The following is a 23,347-nucleotide window of genomic DNA, read 5'->3' as shown; positions in this document are numbered from 1 at the left end:
GGTAAGTCTTATTTTTGGGGAACCAGGGTAGTTTACAGTATATTGGATTCACTTGGCATCTAAGGGTCTATTTAGATGAGCCAAATTAGACGATGTCAGAGTTCTCTTGGGCAGCCGGTTTGGACAGGCAGATACATCATTCAGGCACTAAGTTCGCTGTATAAGGCTGGTTTCAGACGGGCACTTCTGAGCGTGCAATACACAGAGAGTAGAACCCGTTGTGTTCAATGGGTTATTTCCCACTTTCATTTTTGCATGCGCATTTCGTGTGCGAAAAAAAAAGAGCGACATGCGCTATTTGGGTGCTCACTCGCACACCAAAGGCACCATAGGAGTCTATGGAGTGTGTGCAAATCTGCCTCTGATCCTCGCAACTTGTGTAATAAACTGCGCAATTTTGCTAGGAAATCAAAACCACCGAGGACTAATTAGGCTTCACAGCCTTTTAAATCACGGCACAGGTATGGCCTGCACCGATGTGAACGGTCCCCGGCAGTGCAGCAAGTGCATTAAGTTGTGCACATACACTTGCGTTCTTCCATCTGAAGGAGCCCTAAATGACCGAGACCGACTGACTGCTGGTTAAACCGGATGATAAGTGAACGAGCCAACGATCATTCATATGTCTGCAGAAAATGAACGATGACCGAAAACTGAATGATTATTCTTAGCGTGCGTTTGGTCTGAACAATAATCGTTACGTCTAAAAGAGCCTATAGAGGAAAAAAAATTCCTGTGTGCCTCCTTATGAAATAGAAGCCCAAAAAGTTGTCTTGTAGGCTTTGTTGCATGCCAAGCTCAGAGTTGTAGGCACCATTAGCTCGGTCTGTGACGTTTTTGATGCTCGCGGCACTTGGGCAGGTTCTTCTTCCTGTCGTTACTCTACAGTTTACCGTAATGCGTTCAGTTGGTATCCGACCTATAACACTGTATCACTTACAAGCTTTCTTTCATTATGATTTCCCTATGTGTCCATAAAAAATGCTGTCTGCGAGTTTTCGATAAGTCGTCCAGGAAACCAAAGCATTCAGGTTGGCAACCGTGATGTGCGTGAAGATGTAATCCCAAACCACGGCCGGTTTATTGGGGTAGGTCAGTATCACAGGTGGGAAACACTAGGCTAGCCTAACTAATTGGTTCCTATATACTAAGCTCACACCCCAGCAGGGACGCGGTTAATATAGTATATATGATTGTTTTAAAGAACACTTTAAATCGAAGTCTCTTTCTCTGGCCAGATATGCCGTCTCGGAAACGGCTGCGGATTCACTTATTGAAAACCGTATATGCCATGTGAACGAGTGCTGAAGGTAATTAACCTTTGGCTCTCCAGCTGTTGCAAAACTATAACTACTATCATTTGTGGGTGTAGTTTTGGAACAGCTGGTGAGTCACAGGTTGACCTTAAAGGGGTTGTATCATGACCAGTTTTACCGGTCGTGCAGAAAGACATACCGCAGCTTCACCGGGACAGCCAGAAATAGATTTGGCAACCTCCGGCAGTCCCATTGAAGTCAATGGAGCATTGAGACTCATGACTGGCCACTGCAGCCATACATTTTTGGGATGAGCTACAGCCGGACTCTGCATGATGGGTAAAGGCGGTCATGCTACAACCCCCTTTAAGATACTTCTGGCTTCATATTGTTCTAAAAAGCGTTGCCGACCCCCACAGAAGTGGCGCCGGAGCCCCAAATTTTTTTCCCTACACCTAGGGATGATTTTTAGGGAAGGGGCTTTTATTACAAGCCCTTCCACAAAAATCACTGCAATGGGCATGGAGCTACGGTCACGTGCATTTTGATAATGCATGGAGCGCTTTATTTTGGTGCGCAAAAAAAAAACCTTGTCTGACTGAGTCCTTAGGAGGACAAATTCCTTTTTTTCCCCCTTTATGTATCTTTTCTTGTATTTTATTATAAAAAGGATGATTGAAGGTTTTCCCCCCTTTCGGGAATCAGTTCTTACCTTTCATAATTCTATATAAACTAAGAGCAGTGAGACCGTGGAACTCTCTGCCTGAGGACGTGGTGATGGCAAGATCTATAGAAGAGTTTAAGGGGGGGACTAGATGTCTTTGTAGAACGCTAGGATATAGACATTAAATAACCAGCGGGGTTGTTGATCCAGGTCTTGGAGTCAGGTAGAAACTTGAAAAACATTGATCATGGGATTATTCTGACTGCCATTATGGAGTCGGGAAATAATTTTTTCCCCCCCAAATGGACTAAATTGGCTTCTACCTCATTGTGTTTTTTTGTGTCTTCTGGATCAACAAGTGGGGGTGGAAACAGACTGAACTAGATGGACATAGTAACCTAGTATGTTGGGCTGAAGGGAAACAATGTAACTGTACTGAAAAGCAGAGTCTACTAAGGGTGGTTTCACATCTGCGTCAGAAGTTCAGTCACAAATCTGGTTACAAATACCAGAAAAAAAAAAAAAGTGGTACATCGCTTTCTTCCGTTCGAAAACTAGGCAGAAAGCAGCCGCACCCCATTATAGTCAATGGGTCGGCTTGGCGCTGTTGAGTTCTGAACCGAGCAGGAAACTGGAACCAACAGATGTGAAACCACCCTAACCAAGCCTTCACACAATGGGCAGACCAATGTCTATGTACAAACTTCCTTCTTTGGGCTCATTTATCAAAAGGATCTATTAAAATTGGATTGATCTTGTTGCCTGTAGTAACCAATCACAGTACAGCTTCCTTTCTCAGGTAGGTAGTCTAACAAATGAAAGTTCCATAATTGGTTGCCATAAGCAAGCAGGCCAGTTTCTCCTCTTCAAACAGTTTGCTCTACGAGACCTCCCTCGAAAACTTTGCCCAAAGAAAAACCAAAAACGACAACTTGATAATAAATGTGAATAATCCGCCAAATAAAATATAGGTTTATTTAAAACTTATGAATAAGGAAAATACAAACTCCAAAAAAGTTCAATTTACTTCATAGTTTACAAATATACAAAATAGAAGTTGGCATAAATTTATATTACATATTTTATATGTAAAGTCTTATATAGAAAAAAACACAAGACATTTGTTCTGGGTAAGGCATATGTGGAAGTAGACCATTGTACACATTATTGCACACAGAAACCACAGTGCATCACATACTGTCTGCATATACAAACATCAACAAAGTAAATCAGGTTTATACACCCGACTATGGTCAACGAAAGAAGAAAAAAGTAAAAAAAAAAATTAAAAAAATTCAAAATAAAAAAAAAATAAAAATAAAAAAATCGGAAGACAAAATAGGTTTCCTTGTCAAATATGCAGCAGTTTGAGAACTTTGGCTTCAATCTTTGGTACCTTTAGAATTATGAGCCTGTAAGCACCATTAGCTAATATGACTATTCCTTCAACCAGCGTTTCATTAGCTTTATTTCACTATACATGTGAAAACGCACACTTCTTAGAGTTTTGCATGGAATGAAAAGATCTGTCTTCCTCACTCGCTACGCATTTCATTGAGTAATGGAGAGGATTATTTCAGAAGAACGTGTAAAGCCCTTCACCTGGCTGGTGGAGCTGGATGAGAATATAGGACAGCAGCAGGTGGGCCTACATTGATCACCTGTGAATAGTGCAACCACCATTTTCCAGTCATTGACCCTTAAGATCTAAGTCCGCAAAGAGAAAAAAAAGTCCAGTTTTATCCAACAATGGAATGATTGAAGATCCAGTCAAAGACCCATTAAGTTAGTATGTTCTCCGACAAGTAGAGAATGGTTATGCAGTCATTTTGAGGTTCCCGAGTCTTGCCTTCTTCTCACAAGACGTGGCAGTTTGTAGTGCTTAGGTTTTTTTTCTTCCTCCCATCTCCATATATTGTGTTGTCCTATAAATACTGAATATCCTACGGCAGTATTGGGTCTACTGACTACTTCATGCGTTCAGAAATGCCTTTTCATGTGCAAGGCGAGGTGGTCTGACCTAGAGAAAGCTCGGTCGCACCTTTGGCATTGGAAAGGCCGATGACCAGTGTGTTTCCGGTAGTGGCGTGTCAGTTCATCAGAGCGAGCAAATTTCCACCCACAGCCTTCCCAATCACAGTGGTATGGCTTCTCACCTATGGGGAAATAGAATTAAAAAAAAATTAAACAGATACCAACACATTTCAGATGCCACCATTAGTCCATTATAAAAACAATCTGTAATCTAAGGGCTAGATGAAGTTACCAGATCAGTTTTATCTTCAAATACATTAAAGATACTGGCACGGCTCATATCAAACCAGACACCTCTAACCACTTATCTGTACTCAGACATGTCCAACTGAAACTACCTTGGCTTGTGTGCCCATGTATTTACAGCCCACATTTACAGAAGGTCTTAAAGAATCCTAGTCTATTGGTTACCGATTATGTATCATTGCTTTATATTTTGAAAAATATCTAAATGTACAATATCTCTGTAGGACCAGAACAGAGAAAGAATAGCATTTACAATATATGGTGAGCAGTCATACCAAATGCATACCAGCATGTATGATATGGCCTCTTTTCCAATGAATGCAAGGGTAGTCAATATTTCAAAAGTATATCTTTTGGAGCGCAGTGCACAGAATGGGTGGTATACAGGCATTCAGGTTGCAGAAACAAGAGGTAAGACCTGTCAGTGTGGCAGAAAGCAACAAAAGAAAGTCAGTTCCTGCCACACTCAGGGGGAAAGTTGGCTGAGAGGTAGATTGAGAAGCGGTGAGAAGACTCTGCATCAGGAAACTAGGGGACTGAGGTATGGCACGGACCAGTTGGGGTCCGTCCCAAGTCTGACAGAGGAGGACGCCTATAGACTCTCCGGGGTGAGGGGTGGTGACGGAGACGCTGTGGGTTGTGAACCCTGAGGACTGTATGTACTAAGCATTGCATGGGTTGTGGATGGAATACTGACAAGCACCAGGGCTCCAAAACTCTCCTGAGCCTGTTATGCACGTGTGCCAACCATTCTAATGAAAGATGGTGATCAAATAGGTAAATGAACCCCAACTTACCACATTTAAAAAAAAACCAAAAAAAAAAACAACTTTTGCCATGTCATAGGAACAAGTCAAAAGTTTTGATCCCCAAGGGTCCAGGTGCCAACTCCCCATCGATCAGTAGAAGGAAGTGACTGAACGGACCGAAGAGAAGCTCCGTAGACTGGCTATTGGCAGAGTCTACAGCTAGTGAGCAGTGACAACACACCGATGAGTTCTTTAGTCACTTTGTTCTAGACACTGCTAGGAGTCCCAGCACTTGGAGCCCCTGCGATCAGGGCTTTTAACATGTCATAGGGACATGTCCAAAGTTTGAATGCAGTTACACGTTAAATGGTTTTATAGTTTTAAGTGCATAAAGCAGAATCTTGTAGAGTGAAAAGTCCAGAGATTTCGTACAGTTTGTGCTTCAATGCCTCGCCACCTTCAATGTATTGGCTTGCTACTGTCTGAGTTGTAATGCTGGTTTATAGACTTAGACCTTGCCTTGATCCTGTTCCAATGAGCATGACTTGGTAGACCCTATTCAGATTTCCATTTTTCTGTTCAATCATAGGAACAGAAGAGTGAAAATAACAAGTGGTGGATCTGTCATACGATGACCCAACTGATCATGAAAATAGTGAAGATTTGCATTTTATAGTGTATTAGAAAGCTACATACTTTTACCAGATTACGGAAAGGATTTGCATAGACCTAGAAAACCCTGTCGGAATGGCTCACCAGAAGATCATCCGGTGAGTCCAGGCTCTGATATATTAATGGGCCTCAGAAGTCCAGCAGACCTCAACCATATTTGTATCGAATACTTGCCACAAGGGTCTATTACTTAGGGGTTGATTGACAAAACCTAATCGATATATGGGGATTTAATGAGCTTACAATGCAGCTGAAATTGGACATGTTCTATAAATTTAATTCATGGAGGATACGTCCTCCTGGTGGGACCAAGGAACCCCAGTCCAACAGTAGGAAGCCACTATTTCTAGGAACTGTATATCTAGTCTCAGCACATCCAAACTAAGGCCTGGCTCACACAAGCATGTCCGCGTGCGGGTCTTGCACGCGTAATACGCTGTGCCAATCGGCCATAGGCGGCCATGTTGCTGCTCACATGACTTGCGTGAAATATGCCTGCAAGGAAAAAAAAATTAAAACATGGCATGTCCCATCTTACGGTGTATTACACAAGTAAATGCCAAGGTAGTACATGGCGATGAGCGATGCAGCCAATACGCAAGGTCATTGTGCATATATCTTATGTGAACATCTGCTCGTGTGAACCCGGCCTAAGGGTCTCATGAATATAAACAGATTAGTTTCTGCCCTGTGTGAACTAAAGTATCCCATAAGTATTTAGAGGGGTATTCTTGTGCCATCACGTTATCCCCCTATTCGCAGGATAGAGGTAACTGATCGGTGAGGGTCTGATCAATGAGACCACCACCGATGGACAGGGGCTCCCACTAATAAAATGAATGGAACAGCAGCAAGCATGCTCGGCCACCACTCCATTGATTTCAAATGGCAGCGCAAACAGAGTTAAAGAGCTCGGCAATCGGGGCCTTCAATAAAACAGAGTGGCGGGCTGCATGCATACTGTCGCTTCATTCATTTTGCCAGTCTCTCGTGGGATATGGGAACCCTGTTCTGGCAATCCATAGGGGTCTCAGCGGTCAGCCCCCCCACTGATCAGCTTAGTTATGGATAGGCGATAACTTCAGGTCACCAAAATACCCCTTTAAGAAAATCCTTATAAAATGAATAGTAACGTGGATCTAATTTACAGACCGACTCAGGCTGCCATTAAGATCGAATACTTTACTAAACCATGTGCAGGCCAAGGTGAAAATGAAGAACCATCCCAGTTAGTTGCCCCAAAACATTCTACACGATGTATCTGGATGTGCGGTTTCGCTTCACTGATGTAAATGAGTTGAGCTGCAATGCCGCGTACAACCTGTGGCTAGGTGTGGCACTGTTTCCGTAAGACAGACCCCTGTGTAAAACCCCTTTAATATAAAGTCGGTGCACTTTTTACGAGCCTATATTCTTTCGTACTAGTTTACTCTTAGTTATAAGTGCTGGAAGCTAAAAGCCTAATAACTGCATCCACTTCCTCAAGCCAACACTTCCCGATTGGGTCGCTCTTAGGGTCAACGGTGTGAATCTAAAAAACCATCCACAATATCCATACCCTCCATTGGCTTGAGGAATAACCATAATTACATGGATGGGAGGTTAGATGCATCCCTAGGACAGGGATGAACTAGGTCAGACAGGAAGACTTGGCATCAGCGAAAGTCATCCGACCTACAACTTCAACCAGGGGCGTAACTATAGAGGGTGCAGGGGTTGCGGTTGCACCCGGGCCCAGGAGCCTTAGGGGGCCCATAAGGCCTCTCTTCTCTATATAGTTAACCCAGTACTATGAGTAAAGCATTATAGTTGGGGGACCTGTTACAAATTTTGCTTCGGGGCCCAGGAGCATCAAGTTACGCCTCTGACTTCAACCCTAGTATACAAAAAGTATATTCTGATTGTCTAATTTAGAATATAGTTGAATTTGTGCTATTTTTCTAACTGGTGTTAGTCATTTTCCTAATTGGCTGCTACAGACCACCTCCACCTCTAGTTACCCAACTGGCTGCACTTTTATAGATACTATTTTAGTCCAAAAATGTACTTCCTTCATTGTGCTTCAGATGAGGGAGCCCATTCGGAGGCATTTCGCTACTTTTCCAATGTAGGAGGTGTTGGAATTTGTGGAGGAAAGTTAAATTTGATCTTTGGCAAAGCAAAAAAACAGGTCATCCAGTATTGGAACAAAGATGAAAAAAAAAAGTTCCAATTGCAAAAAAAAAACGTTTGCCTTAATGCATAGCAAATGTATGTAAAATGTAACCAATTTACAAAAACCCGTCGGATACATCCGCACGGAGCGGACAGGCTGCAGGACGAATACAATAGTAGACGTTATGTGGACTATATTAAATCTTCATATGGAGGGTCCAAAAATTCTGCAGAATTGACAGATTTTAAACACGCAAATGGTCAATTTATTCTGCGTATTTTCAGTACAGGTCCCGCCTCTTCAAACGAAGGGGTGAAATCTGCACCAACCCCTTATATGTAAACAGACCCTAAACAAGTAACAAAGTCACAAAAAGAAAAAAAAAGTAAAAAATGACAGATTTTGTATTATACAGAAGTGTCACTAAGACTTTGTCTACGGAGGCACTTTGCTCTTAACACTTTAATGTGGGGATTTCTACAAGTTCTCCCTCTGGCCCTCAGGGCTTCTGCAGCCGCGTCTCCAGAGATCAAAGTCATTTGGTCTTCATTGTTCGCTACAAATATGTCCTACTATTCTAAAAATGAATGTGATCTGCGGTAAACTTGTAGCAAACTTGGCCGGGCGCCAGCGCCAGTAACCACACCTCAAAACCTTGTGAAATGAATTTTTCCACTTGAAAGTCAGTGACAAGTTTTCAACTGCCCTTATTGACAACTCTTGGCACAAGGCAGAATAAATAGAACAAGCAGCTCTTGGGTGGAAAACAACTCTGAATCCCGACACTTGTTTCATTCCTTCTGCCGTGTATCGGAGTTGGAAAACAGGACAGGAACGTTTCAGAAATCACGTTTTGGAACTTTGATCTTTTTTTAACTTTTTTTTTTTTTTAAACATATCTAAAAAAAAAAAAAAGAAAAAAGTTTTTCCTACGCAATCTTCTGAGTCCTCAGTATGAGGTGGTGATCTAAACAAAGTGGACCACCAAATAGGAGCCGCCTTTCCTTATCCGAATGTGAACAACTTGGCAAAGCTATCTAACTGGGTCATCAAAAGCAAATTGGCTACAATGAAAATGCCATTTTTCTTAAAAGCAGTTATAAAAAGGTCTATTCCAATAGGCTTAGGACGCCAAGACGCCATCAGTGCTACTAGATTTTTTTTTTCTTCGCTTTGGCACATCAATCGCCAATGAAAGAGCATAAACTTATAATCTAGTAAAACGTGGACACGGTGGCCATAACCAAAACTTCTAAAGGCCAGTTGGCTACTGCACCCAGCTGGGCCGCTCTACACTACAAAACCAATTTGTCTAATTTTGGGTTAAACTGCACCAAAACTATCAAAAAAATATAAAAAAAAAGAAGTAAACCTTAATCAAAGATACAATTTAGATGCACAACAACCTCTATTATTCTCATCTAACATTCTTAAAAGAATCATTTTTGCACAAGTGGAAAGTTTGAGTTTACCAAACTTTTACATTTTTCTAAAAAGGTTTCCCTGCTCCTTTATGAGATCATGTAAGGCCACACCGGCTTATACTGTATACATAATCTAGAACCATCCTCTGGATGGTGATAGGCTGAACCGGATGGACACAAGTCCTTTTTCAGCCTTACATGCTGTGTTACTACATTACTAAATTCTCCAATTTTAGAGCACGATTTAAAAAGTTAGGGAAAAAAAAAAAAGTCAGGACACGAAAAACTGCATTTTCCCCTGTGTAGGATGTATATTCATGTATACATAGAGAGACTCCAAACAAACTCCTAAAGCTGCATGTTGAGCTCTGTGACCCCATAGCATCCTCGCTTTGTAGGGAATACATTCTCTTCTTTTATAGGCTCTTTGTAGGCTTTACTCTGTAATATGCCTAAAGTTTTGCCAAGAGTTAAAAAACCCACAAAAACCAACATTATAAATAGTCTTCAGAAGGAAGCGGAGCAGTGTGGGCACAGATGTTGATGCAAAGCATACTCGGATATTCAAACATCAGATCTGCAATACTACGAAAAAACAAAAAAACCTGCAAAAATAAAAGCAACCCCCAACTTGCAGTCTACTAGATGAAGCGTATCCTACCTGTATGGGTGCGCAGATGGGCCTTTAGATGTGAACTTTTGGTGTAGGTCTTTCCACAGCCGGCATACTCGCACGTGTGAGTGGCTGTTCTTTTCCTTGGCCAGGACTTACGACCCCTCTTGGGCTTAGCTTCTTCTGACATACAGCTGCCCGGGGTTAGAAGCTCTAGAGGTGAAGAGGGTGGAGTCAGCATCACTTCTTGTTTCAATAGTTGAAAGTTTAAAGGTTCTTCAAAAATATTTAGATAAGACTGACCTTGATACTGAAGCTGAGATGGAGGCAGTTGGGGCTGCGGTTGGTCTGGTGGGAAGTGAGGAAAACTTGAAGTATGGTAGCCGGGAGGTATTGATAGAGAAGGGTGGCTTAACGCCTGAGGGGAAGCATGGCAATCTCTTACCATTAACTCGTCTGGAGACAACGGTTGGTTAGTCCTACTTGGCAGCACCCTTCCCACTTGAAAGTCATGCTGTCCTTGCGACTGTTGACCTTGCCCATCCATTTGGCATGAGACCGAGCAAGACGAAGGTGGTTCCTGCTTGATTTTTTGACACATCCTTGTTAGTTGGTGGCTCGTATATACCATGGGACTGTCCATACCAGAACCACCCTTTCGAACACTGACGGGTTGGCCATAGTCACTCATATCCACAGCAGCCTTCAATACGAATTTGCCTTGTAGACTAGTCTGCGCTTGCTGCATATAAACAGGGTCCAAGTCTGGTCTCAGAAGTTCAGCCACAAATCCACCAGAAGGAGATACGTCATTTATATCCGCCAGGTTGAAAGTGGGGTTTGGCACAGTGGATTCCCTAGAAGTGTATATAAGAGTGGTGCCTCCAGGTGCTTCTTGGGGGCAAGACAGCTGGTAGGTAAAGTTACAGTTGGCAGGAGGCGAGAGGGCAGACATGCTGTCCGGTAGCGAAACCGCCGGTGGAGGAGATGAGGCAGTAGCAGAGGAAGACGACGAAGAAGAAGCCACCATAGACTCCTGATGAATGAGAGAGTTAGACAGTATAAAATCAAAGTCCAGCAACTCATTAAACTCTTCCGGATCTCTTCGAGACCCCAAAGCGGTAGAGTGCCCCTCTACACCATCATAGGGCCGAGACTGGTGAAGTGCAGGATGCCTTTTCATGAGGGACAGTTCTTCTCTCCACCTCTGTAGGAAAAAGGAAGACAGCTTTTCTTAATAACACAATCACTAGAAGTAGGAGACATCAATGCATAATGAAGGACTATGCCGAAGCACTGCAGGTAAGAGCAACGCAAGAGCTGGTCCTCGCAAAACAAGAACCGTCAAGCAGCCAACAGTTGGAGGATTTGCATTTGGCGTTTCCTTTTCTTGTTTTGACATTTCCCCTTCAGGAATATTAACATGTACACTGGCCTCTAAGATAACGCCAAACAGAGACCCCTCTATGTCCCATCTGAACACTATCACAAGGAGATGAGTAAGATGTAAGCTGCGGAACAGCAGAGCTCTGTAAGGCAGAAGGGGGGCAGGACAAGTCAAAACTTTTAGAAGTTAGAACGAAGTTTAAAAAGTAAATGTAGCTGGGATGTAGGAAGCCCGACTGGCAGGATGAGGAGCCGAGGGGGGGGGGGGGGGGATGTAGGGGACTCAAGATCAGTGGCAGAAAGAACCAAGGACCTGACAAGAACATACGAGGACCAGAAATGACTGTTCTGCCAGTGGTCAGCCGGTGACCCTATGGAACACGCACAGGACCAGAGCTACAGTGTCCCCGCAGCTGCCAAGGCAAGGGTAGTAAGTGGGCATAGGGACAAAGGGCAGGGGCTGCTCTGAGGGGGAGGAAGTGCACAAGAGGAAGGGTAGGTTCTCCTCTGCAGGGGGTTAATGGGCACAAGAGGAAGGGTAGGTTCTCCTCTGCAGGGGGTTAATGGGCACAGGAGGGTGGTAGGTTCTCCTCTGCAGGGGGTTAATGGGCACAGGAGGGTGGTAGGTTCTCCTCTGCAGGGGGTTAATGGGCACAGGAGGGTGGTAGGTTCTCCTCTGCAGGGGGTTAATGGGCACAGGAGGGTGGTAGGTTCTCCTCTGCAGGGGGTTAATGGGCACAGGAGGGTGGTAGGTTCTCCTCTGCAGGGGGTTAATGGGCACAGGAGGGTGGTAGGTTCTCCTCTGCAGGGGGTTAATGGGCACAGGAGGGTGGTAGGTTCTCCTCTGCAGGGGGTTAATGGGCACAGGAGGGTGGTAGGTTCTCCTCTGCAGGGGGTTAATGGGCACAGGAGGGTGGTAGGTTCTCCTCTGCAGGGGGTTAATGGGCACAGGAGGGTGGTAGGTTCTCCTCTGCAGGGGGTTAATGGGCACAGGAGGGTGGTAGGTTCTCCCCTGCAGGGGGTAAGTGGGCACAGGAGGGTAGTAGGTTCTCCCCTGCAGGGGGTAAGTGGGCACAGGAGGGTAGTAGGTTCTCCCCTGCAGGGGGTAAGTGGGCACAGGAGGGTAGTAGGTTTTCCCCTGCAGGGGGTAAGTGGGCACAGGAGGGTAGTAGGTTTTCCCCTGCAGGGGGTAAGTGGGCACAGGAGGGTAGTAGGTTCTCCTCTGCAGGGGGTAAGTGGGCACAGGAGGGTAGTAGGTTTTCCCCTGCAGGGGGTTAATGAGCACAGCAGGGTAGTAGGTTCTCCTCTGCAGGGGGTAAGTGGGCACAGGAGGGTAGTAGGTTTTCCCCTGCAGGGGGTTAATGAGCACAGCAGGGTAGTAGGTTCTCCTCTGCAGGGGGTAAGTGGGCACAGGAGGGTAGTAGGTTCTCCCCTGAGGGGGTAAGTGGGCACAGGAGGGTAGTAGGTTCTCCCCTGAGGGGGTAAGTGGGCACAGGAGGAGGGTAGGTTATCCTCTGAGGGGGTAAGTGGGCACAGGAGGAGGGTAGGTTATCCTCTGAGGGATACTCACGTCGCCGACACTTGCCTGTCTGAACACTCTGTCCTTGCCCGGGGTCCCCGCTGTAAAGGTGGAGATGGATGGCAGTAAGGTCCCGCTGAGAGCCATGTCACACTCACTGGGCGGCTGCCTGGGCACAGATATACACAGTCACATCACACATACATGCCAAGCGGAGCACTACAAGTCTCAGCATGCCCTGCACACCTACCTCATATACCTCACAGCGCTCGTCGGCAGAGATCAGCGGCGTCTACACACTGCTCTAGGAGAGCCCGTCCATGGAGGCGGCTCAGCAGCAGCGCGGCTCCGGGGATTCCCTGTCTGCAGCCCCTGTCACACACAGCGTCGCCCAGGGATCCCCTCCAGCTGCGGCCATCAGCGGCTCTCCCTCACCTCGTGCTCTATGTGACTGCGAGCGGCCACCGCGCTGACATGCCTTATAAATGAGGGGGCGGAGACAACGAGGGGCCCACGCGTTACGGCAACGCCCACTGTCGCTTCATACAATCCCAGCAACCCGCCTCCCCCCCTCCTCCTTATAATGTTGTGACGATGCTTCCCTGTGACCGCTAGAGGCGCTCGCTACTGCCTTAGCTTGTTATACTGCGAACCGCGCGGCAGAGCTTATTTATGCTCATGGCGGTGCTGATATGTACGCGTCCGGCGGGCAAACAGGTGGGAGGCTCCTTGGAGAGCAATACGAGGGCGCGGCCTGAAGCCGTGACGTCGGAGCAGCAGCTGGCTGGCAAGAGCTGCCCAGGCTGTGACGATAGTAGCGGCCCCGGCGTCAGTCACAGGAGCACGAGAAGGTGGGCGAGGCCGGGGCGCGCGTGACGGCGCTGTTTACAGGGAAACAACCGGTTGCTAGGAGGCGGCGCGCGGCCGGGCGTGGGAGTCCCTGAGCCGGGAGCGCGCAGCGGGGCCGCGCACAGCCCGAGTAAGCAGCCGGAGAGCGGCAACACACACACTATCAGCAGCAGGAGCTGTAGGAAGGGAATAACACTTCATATGTGTGATTGTAGCATCATCCTGCGGGGACAGACCTGTAGGAAGGGGATAACACCATCTATGTGTGATTGTAGCATCAACCTGCAGGGACATACCTGTAAGAAGGGAATAACACCATCTATGTGTGATATAAGCATCATCCTGCGGGGACACACCTGTAGGAAGGGAATAACACCATCTATGTGTGATATAAGCATCATCCTGCGGGGACACACCTGTAGGAAGGGAATAACACCGTCTATGTGTGATATAAGCATCATCCTGCAGGGACATACCTGTAGGAAGGGGATAACACCATCTATGTGTGATTGTAGTATCATCCTGCGGGGACATACCTGTAGGAAGGGAATAACAGCATCTATGTGTGATTGTAGTATCATCCTGCGGGGACAGACCTGTAGGAAGGGAATAACAGCATCTATGTGTGATTGTAGTATCATCCTGCAGGGACATATCTGTAGGAAGGGAATAACACTTCATATGTGTGATTGTAGCATCAACCTGCAGGGACATATCTGTAGCAAGGGGATAACACTTCATATGTGTGATTGTAGCATCAACCTGCAGGGACATATCTGTAGCAAGGGGATAACACCATCTATGTGTGATTGTAGTATCCTGCGGCGACATATCTGTAGCAAGGGAATAACACCATCTATGTGTGATAAAGCATCATTCTGCGGGGACAGACCTTGAGGAAGGGGATAACACCATCTGTGTGTGATATAAGCATCATACTGCGAGGACATACCTGTAGGAAGGGATTAACACTTCATATGTGTGATTGTAGTATCATCCTGCAGGGACATACCTGGAGGAAGGGGATAACACCATCTATGTGTGATTGTAGAGTCATCCTGCAGGGACATACCTGGAGGAAGGGGATAACACCATCTATGTGTGATATAAGTATCATTCTGCAGGGACAGACCTGTAGGAAGGGGAATAACACTTCATATGTGTGATATAAGCATCATCCTGTGGGGTCATACCTGTAGGAAGGGAATAACACTTCATATGTGTGATTGCAGTATCATCCTGCAGGGACATACCTGGAGGAAGGGGATAACGCCATCTATGTATGATTGTAGCATCATCCTGCGGGGACATACCTGTAGGAAGGGGATAACACCATCATATGTGATATAAGCATCATCCTGCAGGGACATACCTGGAGGAAGGGGATAACGCCATCTATGTATGATTGTAGCATCATCCTGCGGGGACATACCTGTAGGAAGGGGATAACACCATCATATGTGATATAAGCATCATCCTGCAGGGACATACCTGGAGGAAGGGGATAACACCATCTATGTGTGATATAAGCATCATATTGCGGGGGCATACCTGTAGGAAAGGAATAACACCATCTATGTGTGATTGTAGCATCATCCTGCGGGGACATACCTGTAGGAAGGGGATAACACCATCTATGTGTGATTGTAGTATCATCCTGGGGGACATATCTGTAGGAAGGGGATAACACCATCTATATGTGATATAAGCCTCATACTGCGGGGACATACCTGTAGGAAGGGAATAACACCATCTATGTGTGATTGTAGCATTATCCTGCGGGGACATACCTGCAGGAAGGGGATAACACCATCAATGTGATATAAGCATCATCCTGCAGGGACATACCTGTAGGAAGGGAATAACACCATCTATGTATGATATAAGCATCATCCTGCAGGGACATACCTGGAGGAAGGGGATAGCACCATCTATGTGTGACATAAGCATCATCCTGCAGGAACATACCTGTAGGAAGGGGAATAACACCATCTATGTGTGATATAAGCATCATCCTGCGGGGACATACCTGTAAGAAGGGGATAACACCATCTATGTGTGACATAAGCATCATCCTGCAGGAACATACCTGTAGGAAGGGGAATAACACCATCTATGTGTGATATAAGCATCATCCTGCAGGAACATACCTGTAGGAAGGGAATAACACCGTCTATATGTGATATAAGCATCATCCTGTGGGGACATACCTGTAAGAAGGGATAACACCATCCATGTGTGATATAAGCATCATCCTGCAGGGACATAGCTGTAAGAAGGGAATAACACCATCTATGTGTGATATAAGCATCATCCTGCAGGAACATACCTGTAAGAAGGGAATAACACCATCTATGTGTAATATAAGCATCATCCTGCAGGAACATACCTGTAAGAAGGGAATAACACCATCTATGTGTGATATAAGCATGATCCTGCGGGGACACACCTGTAGGAAGGGAATAACACCGTCTATGTGTGATATAAGCATCATCCTGCGGGGACATACCTGTAAGAAGGGATAACACCATCTATGTGTGGTATATGCATCATCCTGCAGGAACATACGTGTAAGAAGGGAATAACACCATCTATGTGTGATATAAGCATCATGCTGCAGGGACATAGCTGTAGGAAGGGAATAACACCATCTATGTGTGATATAAGCATCATCCTGCAGGAACATATCTGTAAGAAGGGAATAACACCATCTATGTGTGATATAAGCATCATCCTGCAGGAACATAACTGTAAGAAGGGAATAACACCATCTATGTGTGATATAAGCATCATCCTGCAGGAACATACCTGTAAGAAGGGAATAACACCATCTATGTGTGATATAAGCATCATCCTGCACAAATATACCTGTAAGAAGGGAATAACTCCATCTATGTGTGATATAAGCATCATCCTGCAGGAATATACCTGTAAGAAGGGAATAACTCCATCTATGTGTGATATAGGCATCATTCTGCAGGAACATACCTGTAAGAAGGGAATATATGATTGTAGCATCATCCTGCGGGGACATACCTGGAGGAAGAAGAAAGCACCATCTATGTGTGATTGTAGTATCATCCTGCGGGGATATACCTGTAAAAAGGGGATAATACCATCTACGTGTGATATAAGCATCATTCTGCAGGGACATACCTGTAGGAAGGGGATAACACAATCCATATGTGATATAAGCATCATCCTGCAGGAACATACCTGTAAGAAGGGAATAACACCATCTATGTGTGATATAAGCATCATTCTGCAGGAACATACCTGTAAGAAGGGAATATGTGATTGTAGCATCATCCTGCGGGGACATACCTGGAGGAAGGGGATAGCACCATCTATGTGTGATTGTAGAATCATCCTGCGGGGACATATATGTAAAAAGGGAATAACACCATCTATGTGTGATACAAGCATCATTCTGCAGGAACATACCTGTAAGAAGGGAATATGTGATTGTAGCATCATCCTGCGGGGACATACCTGTAGGAAGGGAATAACACCATCTATGTATGATATAAGCATCATCCAGCAGGAACATACCTGTAGGAAGGGAATAACATCATCTATGTGAGTGATTGTAGCATCATCCTGCAGGGACATACCTGTAGGTAGGGAATAACACCATCCATGTCTGATATAAGCATCATCCTGCAGGGACATACCTGTAGGAAGCCATGATAGGCTACACATGTGGCTGCAGGATGTCCTGAACATATCACTGAGCTGTCATTCTCCCTTGTACCACTACTAGGGGGGGACCGACTGTTGTATGCGATGGCCCCCCAGACCATCACACCAGCAGGGGGGGGGGGGGGGCAGCTACGGGGCCCGGGTGCAAAAGTACACTTCTGCCAGACTTATCACCAATAGCACATGTATGAGACCATCTGGCACACCAACTTCTACTGCCTACGAGTTTGTACAACCAAGAGGCTCAGTGAAGGTAAAAGTGGAGGATACCATACAGAACCTGTATACCTTCATGCCAGACGTATCACATCTTGTATCCAAGCTAGAGGCGGCACACTAGAATACTAGAGCCTCCATGCCGGCCTGTATCATATCCTGTATCCAAGCTACAAGTGGTACAGCTGGGTACTAGAGCCTCCATGTCCCCCGTATCACATCTTGTATCCAAGCTAGAGGCGGTACAACAGGGTACTAGAGGTTCCACTCCTGTCTGTATCACATCTTGTATCCAAGCTAGAGGCGGTACAACAGGGTACTAGAGGTTCTATGCCCACCCTTATCACATCTTGTATCCAAGCTAGAAGCAGTACCACAGAGTACTAGAGGTTCCATGCTCACCTGTATCACACCTTGTATCCAAGCTAGAGGTGGTACAACAGGGTACTAGAGCTTCCATGCCCACCAGTAGTAATAGTGATCCCTTTTTTTTGGCCACAGTAGTAATAGTGACCCCTATATTGTCCTCAGTAATCATAGTGACCTTTTGTATTGTCCCCAGTAGTAATAGTGACCCCACAGTAGCCCTAGTAACAACAGTGACCACCCTTATTGGCCCTAGTAACAATAGTGACCCCCACAGTGGCCCTAGTAACAATTCTGACCCTCACAGTGGCCCTAGTAACAATGGTGACCTCTGCAGTGGCCCTCGGTAGTAATAGTGACCCCACAGTAGACCCAGTAATAATAGTAACCCCCTCAGTAGCAATATTAACCCAACAGTAGCCGCAGTAGTAATATTAACCCCCTCAGTAACCCCAATAGTAATATTAACTCCCTCAGTAGCAATATAAACCCCCTCAGTAGCCCCTTTGTAATATAACCTCCTCAGCAGCCCCAGTAGTAATATTAAACCCCTCACTAGCCAAAGAAGTAATATTAACCCCCTCAGTAGCCCCACTAGTAATAATAACCTCCTCAGTAGCAATATTAACCCCTCAGTAGCCCTAGTAGTAATTTTAACCCCTTCAGTCGCCCCAGTAGTAATAATAAACCCCTCAGTAGCCCTAGTAGTAATATTTAACCTCTCAGTAGTCCCAGTAGTAATAGCACCACCAACCCATATACTTACCTCTTCTTTGTACTTAGCACTGTTCCTCTTCTCGGCACTGAGCCCGGGTGCACACTGACAGCAGTGTGTGTGCCCGGAGCATTTTCTCCCTTTTCCTCTCCTGCGAAATTAAGGAGGAGAGGTCCATGGAGGAGTATCCTGGGTGCACACACTGATGTCAAAGTGTGTGCTGGGGATCAGCGCCGCTCAGTGATTACTGACCAGGGAGCTGTGGCACCCCAGCCGGTAATCTGATTAGGTTGGAGACTCTGAGCCCCTGGTAATCGCTCTTCTCTGGGCCCCTTCAGCGCAGGGGCCCGATCGCCATTGTGACCATGGCGACCCCTAGCGGTATGCCTATGGTTGAGGCACTCACCCCGAGGTCTCCAGACACAAATATGGCTGTCTTCCATGCCCAAACTAAAAATAAACCTGGATTTATCACTGAAAACAACCCGGTTCCACTCAGTTTCATCGTTCACTATAGCACTGCAAACGGAGATGACGGTGGTTGTCAAAGGCCGTACATGTAATGGGCGCTGTGAGACCAAATGCCCTTCAGCCAAGTGCCTTGAAATGGTTCCAACAGACACAGATTTGGAGGTCACCATTGGACACAGATCTTTCAAAGTTTCTTTTCCAATTTAGGGAGGTCTTCATGGAGAGGACCCCCCTCAAACGTAAGTGAACATTATTGTTTCATTCTATATTCATTTTCATCCCATTTTTATTGTATTTTTGCATTTTTATTGGGTAAGGATGGAACCCCTTTTAGGGCCTAAGGTGACAAAACCGTTCATCTAATCGCATCACAACTCTAATCATTTGTATATATGCCTGAGATGGAACTGCATGCCAAGTTTTGCAGGAAAATGACAACTTCTACTAGGGCTGGAGTTTTTGACAAAGAGTATTATGACTTGAGTTTAATCCAGGGAGCAAGAAAATTCATATTCTTATGTGTGAGTATAAGTGGAGCAGTTATCAGAGCAGGATATCACACTTTAGTCTCTGATTGCTATAGGCAACTGCTCCAATGTTTGTCCGCACCAGTTTTATACATAAGCCAAAACTTTCCTCAGCCTTGGTTTGAGGTAAATTTGTGGTATAGACACAATCTCAAGAATGCCATAGTTGCCAACTGTCCCAAATATGCCAGGACTGAGGGGGTTATGCCAACCAGTATTTGTTCGAGCCCTGTATCTCAAACACATGGAGGACAAGTTTTTTTTGTTTATTTGTTTTTAAGGAAGTGTATCGCCTAATCTGCAGAGCAAACTCCTTTCTGTCTTCGAAAGCTAACGTCTTGGCACTTACCAGCGTCAGGATGTCGTGCAGAATCGTCTCGATCTAAAAAGGAATCTGACCTGCAGGAGAGGAGCCGGAGGGGAGGAGAGATGAGTAGTTTAAGGGGTTTGAATTATAGGGTCTGTCTGCTTTAGTTTATGCTATGGATTTTGAAAGCGGTTTCAGGGAGGTGATACCCGTGGCAGATTTCCATGTAACATGCACATTTTGCTGCAAATTTGTTGCGGATTGTCCACTGTGGACTGTATCTCCAATGTGCACCTATTCTAACCAGAAATGGTGTCTGAGATCTCTATTGTGGGCAATGCCCTCTGCAGGAGAGGCGATAAATGATTAATCGCTGGGGGTCCAACTGCTGGAATGCCCAAGGATCAAGGGAACAGCACACCCAATTTACCCTGGACCAGCGGTGCACATGCCTCTCTACAACTTCATTCACCGTCTATCAAGGTAGCTGAGCAATGCTTCTGGCTATCTTTGTCATTCCTGAAGAAGTAAAGTCTTCAAACAGAGGCTGGACAGATATCTGTCTGGGATGATTTAGTGATCCCTCATTGAGCAGGGTTTGGACCCAATGACCCTGGAGGTCCCTTCCAACTCTAACATTCTATGAGTATATGAAATGGAGCTGTGGTCACACATGTTCACCATCGCTCCATTCATTAAGAAGGACTTGGGGTGCACCGTTCTTCCAGTGCCATTTTTTTCCCCAAGTGATAGAAACCACAGCAGAAATGGAACAAACCCCCAGTTGCTACTGGTGTCTAACATGCTACAGATCCAACACTGCATCTTGGTTTCAGAGTCAGTAATCTTGAAACATATTGTTTACTTACTTAAGCATATTTTTCTAGTAAACACTGAGAACTGCCACGAGTCTTCCAAGATGGACTTGGGAACTTACATAGTTTTTAAGTCACCTTAAAGGCATTTTCTGGGCAGATGCTATCAATGACCTATCATCATGGATTTTAATAAGAGCTGTGCCTGCAATTACTAGTGGCAGCCACTAGGATTCGGCTTCCACACCATACCTGTATGTTTTGTGGTGCTGAGAGCAGGCACCTGATCAGCTGGGGTCCCATATGGTGGTCCACAGCTGATCGACTTTTGACGACCTATCCTGAGCATAAGTTATCAATAGTTCAGAGTTGAGGCACATAGGACCACAAGCTAATATCCCGAGAAACCACTGTGTGCCGCATGGACAGCAGCTAGACGGTCTGGGAATGACTCAATAAGGTGCTATTAGGTTCTCTTAGGAATCTGGAGCTATGCCGACTGCAATGCATCCCACAGTTGCTGGAGGGTGCAACGATAGGAGCCATAGAGCAAACACAACGATCAAGATGGTTTCACAGATGGTCAGTTGGGGTCAAATCTGGGGAATTAGTGATCCAAGTAAGTAATTGGAAGACCTGGTCGTGCTCTTCCAACCACTGTCAGACATGTGACATGTTGCATTGTCTTACCGATTAGAGATGAGCAAGCATACTCGCTAAGGCAAACTACTCGAGCGAGTAGTGCCTTATGCGAGTACCTGCCCGCTCGTCTCTAAAGATTCGGGTGCCAGCGGGGAGGAACGGGGGGATGGAGATCTCTCTCTCACTCTCTCCCCCTGCTCCTCCCTGCTCACTCCCGCAACTCACCGCTCTCCCCCGTTTTACAATATAGTCTATGTACCCAAAAATGGCACCGATAAAAAACTTCAGTTCGCCATGGAAAAAAAAGCCCTTATAAAAAAAGTTATGGCTTTTGAAAAATGGAGATGAAAATCTGCACAAAAACCGTTGCATTCTTAAGCCCAAAATAGGCCATGTCCTTAAGGGGTTAAATTGATATTGATTTATGTCTGAGCCCACTATGTGTTCCATATGCTACATGTCACTGTTTTGCTAATGATAATGAGAACACGTGCGAATCACAAAATTGCCCGAGGACTTCTACCACCCTGTGGCCTCTACTGCCTAGTTTCCTCAAAATGTTCCTAACCGCATACATCGGGCAACGGTGTGGCTGCCTTCTGGTGTTTCAAATTTTGCCAACATCACCAAAACCAAAGTGCATTCCAAGTTGCTATATGGCGACTACCCTGAATCTTGTTTTGTTATATAACTAGTTAAAAGTACCATTGTGGAGTCTAGAAACGCGGGACCATGACTTTGGTGGCAGTTATAATGTCACCCATCTTTCTTAGAAATTGGCAGAGTAGAGAGTTCTCACGAAGAAGACCATTAAATCTTTCAAGATTATAAATATTACTACGTTATAAGCAGCCTCGCAGATTTATGCCCCTTTTATTGTGAGTTTTATTAGCTACTAAGATGTTATTTGGAGTTTCGGTTGTTTGTATCCTTGTTACAAAAGACTATAAGTCATATTGAAAGAGCTATTAAATTATAGTAATTAAAGTCATGTCACATTAACTATTAAATAGCCTGGAAGATTTCAATGGTGTCTTAGCTTTCTATAAGCAATTTATGGCTGTTTCTTCACTCAGCCAATCAGAGGCAGTACTTCCTGGAGGCGGGGATTTTCGAACACTGGCCAGATGACATGTCTGAAGACCAGGGCCTCAGAGAAAATGCAGTGGAGGTGGACAACACTTCTTAGGTGATCTCTTCTCTAATATTCTCTGCTTGTTGTTTGATGACATCTGTCAACCAGGAATATATTCGGAATGTAGACAAAGCCAACGTACAGTTTCTGAGCTGAAGAGGCGGCATACAGGTTTTAGGATAGGCCGGGGCTTAGAATGTATTGCCATCATGGATTAACTGGCTGCTAGACATACACTATGTGAAAATATGCTAATCTGGCTTGTCATCCATTGACAACATTTCTTTCTGCCAAATTTATAGCCTTGGCACTCACTCCGTTACATTTATTAAGTTGAAAACAAGATAATTACTTGAAAGTCGAAATGTAGAGCAGGACAAATATTAGTAAGCACAACCAAAAAATACAGGAAGGCGACTGCGACAAACTAGGGTTTGTCTTTTGGCTTTTCCCCCTTTCCAGATGGAAAATAGATCCTTCTTCATGCAATAGGAAGAAATACGTCCTGTAAGTCACTGACATAATGTTATATATCACTTTGCCATCAGGAAGAGCCGGGCAGTCATGATGTCACTTTCAGACAAATGTGCGGGTTTATGCTGCTATTGCCGGTACTGGATTTTTCAGGGGTTTCCCTCTCCGGGTTATTAGTTCAGGGCAAGATAGTTTCCATAGTTTTATCTGCATACGAGGTTCGTACATCCGGTGTCTTACCTCCCACACTGGGGTTGGCTGTCAACCATACTGGATGGAATCATCACCTACCCAGTAGGTTGACACAGTGGTTCCACATCCACACTTGTTACAATATTTAAAAAAAGCTGAAAGACCTACTTTTTGGGTCGGGGGGGCGGGGGGTGGGGGGTGGAGGGTTGTCATGCTTA

At 45.3% G+C, this 23,347-nt stretch overlaps 1 protein-coding gene across 4 annotated transcripts; it reads right to left on the bottom strand.

Moving 5' to 3' along the window:
- Positions 1–2,876: 2,876 nt before the first annotated feature.
- Positions 2,877–13,183, bottom strand: KLF4 (KLF transcription factor 4). Of its 4 annotated transcripts, XM_066604307.1 has the most exons (5): positions 12,969–13,183; positions 12,770–12,887; positions 10,117–11,020; positions 9,862–10,026; positions 2,877–4,076 (listed from the first exon to the last, which is right to left on the bottom strand). In XM_066604307.1, exons 1-5 carry the CDS (start codon positions 12,971–12,973, stop codon positions 3,901–3,903), a joined length of 1,368 nt encoding a protein of 455 aa, XP_066460404.1. In that variant the 5' UTR covers positions 12,974–13,183; the 3' UTR covers positions 2,877–3,900. The 4 variants fall into 4 exon arrangements, with proteins under 4 accessions (XP_066460404.1, XP_066460402.1, XP_066460403.1 ...); XM_066604305.1 differs by having other exon boundaries at positions 9,862–11,020; XM_066604306.1 differs by having other exon boundaries at positions 9,862–11,020; positions 12,785–12,887.
- Positions 13,184–23,347: the final 10,164 nt, after the last annotated feature.

This window comes from Eleutherodactylus coqui, chromosome 5 (assembly GCF_035609145.1).
Source record: "Eleutherodactylus coqui strain aEleCoq1 chromosome 5, aEleCoq1.hap1, whole genome shotgun sequence".
NCBI lineage: Eukaryota > Metazoa > Chordata > Amphibia > Anura > Eleutherodactylidae > Eleutherodactylus > Eleutherodactylus coqui.
The sequence above is the reverse complement of the archived record's forward strand: the minus strand, read 5'-3'. Positions and strand labels throughout refer to the sequence as shown.

Coding starts and splice junctions, on each gene's coding strand:
- KLF4 (XM_066604305.1), bottom strand. Junction 11,021..12,769: donor GACAGGCAAGTGTCGGCGAC/GTGAGTATCCCT, acceptor TTTTTCCTACAG/AGGTGGAGAGAAGAACTGTC. Junction 4,077..9,861: donor CCATCTGCGCACCCATACAG/GTAGGATACGCT, acceptor ATTTCCCCATAG/GTGAGAAGCCATACCACTGT.